Consider the following 7,656-nt stretch of genomic DNA (forward strand, 5'->3'; position numbering starts at 1 on the left):
AGGATATCAAGGAATAGTAATTAATTATTTGGAGCCTAGGGCTAGGAACCGTGAGTTCTATTCTCTTTCGCTTCGCTCTGCCGAATAGAAAACATTTCTATTATATGTATAGAAGAGACAAGTAACAAGCAAATAGTGGAGGAAGCCGCCAGCAATGGTCGAGTTTATTTACAAAAAACTGAGCCGGGGACACACTGGATACAGGTTACAAGCCAAGGAATATAAGAAAAAAGTCATAGGCTATTTAAAACGGCAATAAAAAATAGTAAGGAAAAAACAGCCTCGAGTCATTCACAAGGAGTGGTATATAAAGGCCTAATTATCCCAATGGGAACTAATACCAAGCAACCTAATTAGACACCTAAAAGAAATACATGTTTTCTAGTTAGCCCTTAATCCTCTTTTAAGTTCATTTTAATTTTAAAAAAGAGAGATAAGGGGAGAAGAACTATAGCATAATTTAGTTAGTTGATAATAAAGTTTCTGTTCAGATTACTTTCGATTATTGTTCTGACAGCAAATAGCGTTTGATTTCTGTGGAAAAGGAAAATGTAGTGAGGTCTTTCACGTGATGAGGAATATCGCGCCAGAGATCTATTTCCTGAAACGAGAACATCTTGTTTGCCCATGTTGGTTCGAGGACGCTGCTTGCAGAGGTTTTTTCTAATAAGTATATCTTGTATAGTATGTATGCCGGCTGATGGCATATTGAAAAAGATTATCAAACACGTTTGGCAGAAGCCCTTTATGCCACAAATGGGTAAATTTTAGAGTGCGAAACGGTAAACATTTACGGTTAGAATATCTAGAAGATGGTTTAGGTAAGGGAGAGCTCTTTCTGTCCTGGGCTTCTGGTCCAAGTCATGGACAAATCTTGTGATGCAATAAAAAAGACTCACATAAGGTCCTAGCTTTTGAGAACCGATAGACCCTCAACTAAAATTCTAAAGCAGTTTTTTATTTAATGGATTAGAGTCAGAATCAAACACCATACAGTGTAGCTACGAAGTGCAAATATTTGCTAAAATTGCAGTCATTTGGAGGAAATGTTAAATGATTATAAACAGTAAGAACCTATTTGAGAAAGCAAATAGCCTAGTTTCAAACACCATTTATATAATAACCGTTTCAGTCAACTTGGAAAAATCTAACTTCTCATTGGTGGGTTTTCACGTTACGTCATCGCCGCTATGTTGGTGGACGGAAATTGTACACTGCAGCTGTGTTATCTTTGTCTCTAGAGATTGGTTGCAAACCATGTATACGCATTTTACTGCATTAAAGGAAAGTATCTGTCACCGCAGAATTACTCATGATTCAATTCATGACCTAACATAGCATTAAAGTTAGACGTGGCCATGAGCACAACAGTCTAAGAAAGCGGGGTTCCCTCTTGATCTGAACCGAAGTGAAGAATGAAGGCCTGAAGTTTCTAAACTGCATTGTTTTTCGGTCAATCTAGATATGGCGGAGCTGAGCCTGGGGACCGGACAATGGTATGTGATCTCTTGCTTGTAGCTATGTTCTAATCTCTTACTTCTTCGTTCTCTGTCTACCGAGGAAACTTGAAATCGACAAAGTACATTGATAATTAGCACATTTACGAACACTACTTCTAATTGGTCTTGACAAAGTTTAAATTCGCTCTTTTCCGCCTTTGCTATGATTTCCTATTATATTTGTACCTTATTGTTGTTTTAACCAATCATTTTTACTCATTTCCTGATTTCCCGCGCTCGGCATATATTTCTTACTTTCCCTCGCTTGCGAACAACTACTTCTTCTCGGAACCAGTTTACTGGCTTTCTTGACTGCGAGCGCACTTTACCGTAATTAGTCGTCCGTACCGGCTGTAATCCAAGGTATTTGGAGGTTTCGTTTGAGGAAGGATTGTTGTCTCTCTTAGCTGGACGCTCTGCATCCTGCGGAAACAACTTTGACCACGTGTTTGGCTGCCGGGGCACACCCTATGGAAGCACTTCAGAAAGCTGTTGAAGTATGTATGTTTATTTACTGGCCGGGAAGCCCGTTTTGGGGGGAATAACTGTGCCCAAGGCCCGTCTTGAGTACGGCCCGAGGGTACTGTCTTTCCAGTGTACGGAGCAACCATCGTGATTGGTCAAAGGCAAGTGAGATCTATAGAGCACAGAAGGCAAAGTCAATATATTGTTGGTGTGTTTCAAGCTACCGTCTTCCACTTGGGAAATTCTGCTTCCTTTCGTGTAGTCTCGAGTTCCATAAATTTTCATGGCTTAGGGTTTGCGATTATTGTAAAACGAAGACTGAATGTAAATTGGCCTTGCCTCGGGGCAAGGTGTCCAATAGGCCTTATTCACGATAGCCGCCATGTTGGTTTTCAAATTGTCATGCAAATTGGCCATGTGATATGCTGGGGGGCAAACATTGGAAAAAAGGCAAATTGCGGAAAATCCGCTCGTCGAAATATTGCAATAACATTGCTAAAAGTACATTTTAGAATTTAGAATTAAGTACCTTTTATAATAATTTTATATCTTTTGATTGCCTTTGACATTTTGACTTTCTACTTCATTATCTGCTCATTTTTCACCAAAAAAATCATCGAAGTAACTTGTGTAATCATTCTATGTTACTACTTAGGTGATAAACATTCAATGAACGTGAAACAAATCATCTGTGTGGCTAAAATGTTCCTTATAACCTGTCAAACTTGTGGTGTTTGCCCCCTCAGAAGTGCGGTGCTAATTTGCATGATAATAGCAAATCCAACATGGTGGCCATTGTTAATAGGGTCTATTCAAATGGACAAAGTTTGGCGAGGAGGCAGAATTTCTATGCTCTCTTGGTCCCCTAAGCACACAGGACTGTGGGCTCTATTCCCCGTATTTGACGATGAACTTTCAGTTCACGACAAATATATATTTAAAGTGAGATATCTTTCAGACTGTTTTATTTGTTTTTTAGGGGGCGGGGAGTAAGTAAGGTCTTATGACTTTTGTTTTCCTTCGCTAAAATGCGTTCAACCGAATTAATTGAACAGCCTATTGTAACTCGGCATCCTTTTTCCGGCAGGCTTCAGAAAACGGAGCCCAGTCTACCTCCACTATGGTGGCCCGAGCAGGTCGCTCCAGTTACGTCAGTGTTGAGCGTCTCAAGTGTGCGGACCCTGGTGCGTTAGCGGTTTCTATTTGGTTGAGAGCCGCTTTTAATGCCTTGAAAGAATAAAATACCCTTATATGGTAATCAAATTATAATCAAAGCCCACGTGACGTAGGACGATTTCCGACTTAAAGTCCTTTTAGAGAAAGTAGATGTATATCTTGGCATAACTATGATATTGGCAGGTGGTAGTTAATATTCTAACTTGCCTTTGCCTCGAGGGGATTACGCTACTAACTGAGAAATTTCTGTAATTTGAACTTAAATTTGAAATTGAACTTCCTGCATGTGACAAGGTATTTTTTTCCAGGTAGTTTTAGCAAAAACAAATAATTGATATTTGATAAGTGATATTAGGCATAAATTTCACAATTGACCCAAATTTTAATCGCCTAACGGGGTCGGGATACTGTTTGTAGTATTTAAATCACTACAAATCAGGATGTTGCCTACGTAAACCAATACCGATGTTATATCACATCCTGTTTTTGCTAGTATATATGAAAATTTTATACACTGCACTTCAGTGATGCAACAACAATGGACATTCATTACTTGTGCCCTCCGAAAATACCGGACAAGTTTAATTGCTGAAAGGTCTTCAGTGTGAAAATTTCCTGGCCACTTTCCTCTTCTTCCCGTTTCATTTCACGTAAGAATTTTTCGTGTGATTCAACATTGAAGGAATAAGGGACAGATAAAATTGGTGTTTAACAAATATGGCGAGTATTTATTCTCTCTTCTTCATTGAAATGTTTGTAATGGGTTACTCTTGCGTTCGAAATCGCATTTTCTTCCCCCGTGGAGCGTTTAAGTGTTATTAAAACTGGTTCGTGAGTGAAGAGTTTCGGAGCACTTTATTACATGTACTTCTCGACGTTGGCTCGACTATTTCCGCTACTCTCTTGACTTTGGTCTTTGTTTCTTTTCCTGAATAGACCTAATCGGCTAACTTCAAGCCCTTTGGGAATACATGTAATACGTTTTGTTCCAGTCATTTCTATACCATTTAAATATGAATGCTACATTTCATGTACTGTCGATTGCATCTACCCTTCCGCACACATGAAGAAAAAAATGTTCTGTTGGCATTTCAAATTTCAATGTTTTGAGAGCAAAACTTTGGCAGAAGTAGATCCTGATTTGTTCAAATATGCAGCTTATTTACTTAGCAAGCAAGTGCCAGGTATCTTATCGAACAAGATCTCAGTCATCTTTGTCAGTTCCTTCGATCGTGCATTCAACAAGCAGGTGACAACAATATTGCTTTCCCCATGTGAACGATTTATTGATGAAAAATGACAATCACTAAAGGATAAACTTCAGCGCGAAAAGGAAAGAACTCGGGGAGACTTTCATTACCGGACTAAAATGGTGGAGGACTAAAGAAAAATTGTTATTCCGAGTAGGCCTTGCTATCAGCTATTGTTGTGTTCGCTTTGTTCTTTTGTTTTATGAACACTAATTATTTCAATTCCGGGATATGAAAGACCTGCCAGAACTCGACAGTATCATGCAAATACAATACACAGAGAATCGTAATCCCGGGAGATTTGAATTGGGTACAACATTCATTGAGTCTATCTATTCTTAGCCTGCGAACGCAGACGTATTTCCGGCGGTCGTTTCGTTACTTTTCGGGGGAGAGAAACGACCGCCGGAAATACGTCTGCGTTCGCAGGCTAATCTATTCTCGACCATTCTCTAAGATTGTAAATTGGCAGTCGTGCGGTATCCGAAGTTTGCCGAATGTATCCGGATGTTTCTGGAAGTCACGCAATTAGCTATGCTCTGATGCTCGTGTGTTCTCGTCGATGTCCACGTCACTGCGGGCATGAAAGATAAAAAAAAAATGCCCACAACACATATACATTGCCCCCTGGGCATCCCAAAATATATCCCCTAGAACAATGGCATCCAAGATAGCCGCCAAGTGATACTTTTTGTAATACTCCTAAATACTCCTAGTGTAGATTTAAAACTGTTGTATGAGTTTAAAGGGTACCAGTATTAATTTCTATTGTCCCTTTTGCACTACGAGTTCGCGATGGAATTACACAACCCATTTGTTCCGAGGTACCCTGGGTTTATGTTGCACATTTTACGTCCCATCGGTATAAACCCGTTGTATCGTGGGCGTGCAGCTATGGGAAAGGCAAACAATATTTTAAGCATTTACACTCGAGTTACTCCGATTCAATGATCATCGGAAATGTCACACTAGACGTGGCTTATATAACCCACATCCATAACTGAAAATCGTTAGTCCAATACTAAACTTGCGTGTCGGAACTTATGCTGTAAAATCGTCTATTTGGAAGAAAAACAAACCGATTTGGGGGCTTTAGTGATCGCTTGATTGTTAGCTTTTATTTCTGGAACTGTGTGAGAACGCATCGCAGCTTTTTTTGCAACTTAGTCGCGAGGTGAATCTGCTTACCTTATGTGGGCATTGAAATGCTACTGTACGTGTCGTAAGGCCGAGGCTTGAATTTGCGCACGAACAGCTGTTCGCTTTATTTTCTAATTTCTTAAAACCTATCCTTAGAAACAGTTCCATTAAAAATAGAGCTATACGCTCGGGCGACTGATTTAATGACTGATTTAATGAAGACAACGACGAACTCTTGCAAGTCTTTGTTTAGACGATGCAGAGGACGAATTCTTCTGCGTTTTTTGTCTCAGCGTTCTTAGTGGGATAACATTCTTTGGGAAAAACTGGTTTCCCGAAGTGATTTATTTTCCTTTAGAACTTTTGGTTGTTTTTGGACTTTGAAAATGTTGCAGAGTGCCATTATTTTTTACTTAAATTTTAAGTTATTCGCAACCATTTACCAACTGCAAAATGAAGACGGTGGGAGGTTTTTCTTAAACGACAAAATGATGACTGTCTGGTTTGTTGTAATTACAACGCTAATCATTTTGCCGCAAACCACAAATTAACAAAATAATTTAATGTGTGGGCCGCGTTTTGCTTTTCACATGTGAGAGAAAGCTATAAAAACGAAACACTCCCCGTTCTACCGACCACAAAATGACCTCCGGATGTTACTGCGCTATTTTTGCAGGCCGATAACTTTCAAGATTTGAAAATGGGCTTTGAAATGATATTGCGGGTAACTTTAAAGCATGTGAGATTTTTCTGAGAGGAATTCAGCCGAAGCGTACTTGAGTTCAAATTTCATTTTATTGCTTTATGGCTGTGATATAAATAGAAGCAAAGGCTATTAACTCCTCAAGGACAACAATTTGGTTTTGGTTTCCAAATATTGGTGCCATTTTTTTTAGTTTTGCGTGACTATTTGGATACCGACATAAGTTTATTCAGCTTTGCACGATAGTTTCCTTTGGATTTTCTTTCGGAAAAAGAAGCTATGATTCCTTTATTTGAACGTTTGTCACTTTTCGTCCGTGTAAAGATTTATTCATCGTAAAAGGATTAGAAAAGTATGCCAGCAGATGGTCTCCTTACGTGACTTTTTTTCATTTAAAACGTTTAGAACATTTCCAAGCATAGCCCCGTCGGAATATCATGTTCTTCGGATATTGTTTTCATATAAGAGTTGTTAATGACCCTATAATGTGTATCTGCATCGTTTATTTAATTGAAGTGACTTTAAGAAATAATTGCCATAAATCTGAAGAGAATGTTCTTGAGTTTGCTATCTTTGCAATTGTGAATTTGTTTTCCTCTTTTTTACATTAAAGTAGGTTTTAATGCTGTAGTGAAAGAGCCCATGTGTTTCCAGCTGAACAAAAAAATTAACCCCTCTTTGCGTCTTTATTTCTTGCGAAAACGTCCATCTGATTGTGTTTTCTTTAGTTTCCTTGCAGTGTTTTAGAGTTAAAATCTTTTTAAAATAAGCACTGAATCAGCTAAGGACCTGATTATATATGATGCAACTAACGTTGCTGGACTGTCATTTGTTTTGTTCGGAATCTGTACTTTTAAACTATTCAAGGTATTTAATCTTTATTTACTGTTCCCGTGGAAACTATCTGTCACAAGTGCATCCTCGGCTCAGTAAAATACTTTGAAGGGATATTCTTCCTTGGGCACGGCCTAAAAGGCACACTTCTTTCTTTGTATGTTCATCACTAAAACGCCGAACTCATCATTTACTTGAATATTAAAACAGCCCTCACTACTACTTCATTGCTACACCCATACCATTTCTTTTTATCACTGGATTTCCTACGTGTATTTGGAGCATTTTTATCTGACAAGTTTAACCGACACACTGATGGCAGAATTGTCCTCCCCTTGATGCAGTATTTGATTAAAAAAAAAAACGCTTAAACCTATAATACACTTGGTTGCAATCCACGAAGACCAACCATGTTGTATCCAGGATGTGGTAAGGTAAACGTTACCTTGCCAAATGTTCCATCACTAGCGACGAAACGCTGCGTTTTGAACTTGTTGCTTAGGGTACTGCCGAGTGAGATAGCCTCGAATTGCTGAGAAATAGCCGAAATGAATCTAACCGATAGCTGAGACCCGTAACCCCCAACTCC

General features: G+C 38.9%; 1 protein-coding gene across 1 annotated transcript in view; it reads left to right on the top strand.

Moving 5' to 3' along the window:
• LOC138026694 (triokinase/FMN cyclase-like) overlaps positions 1–3,980 on the top strand; it is a 16,639-nt gene extending 12,659 nt beyond the window's left edge. Inside the window, exons 12-14 of the mRNA XM_068874137.1 lie at positions 1,463–1,496; positions 1,907–1,996; positions 3,052–3,980. Of these exons, the coding sequence (XP_068730238.1) occupies positions 1,463–1,496; positions 1,907–1,996; positions 3,052–3,204 (277 nt within the window). The 3' untranslated portion in view covers positions 3,205–3,980. The remainder of the gene's footprint in view (positions 1–1,462; positions 1,497–1,906; positions 1,997–3,051) is intronic.
• The last annotated feature ends 3,676 nt before the right edge of the window (positions 3,981–7,656 follow it).

This window comes from Montipora capricornis, chromosome 12 (assembly GCF_036669925.1).
Source record: "Montipora capricornis isolate CH-2021 chromosome 12, ASM3666992v2, whole genome shotgun sequence".
NCBI classification, from domain to species: Eukaryota; Metazoa; Cnidaria; class Anthozoa; order Scleractinia; family Acroporidae; genus Montipora; species Montipora capricornis.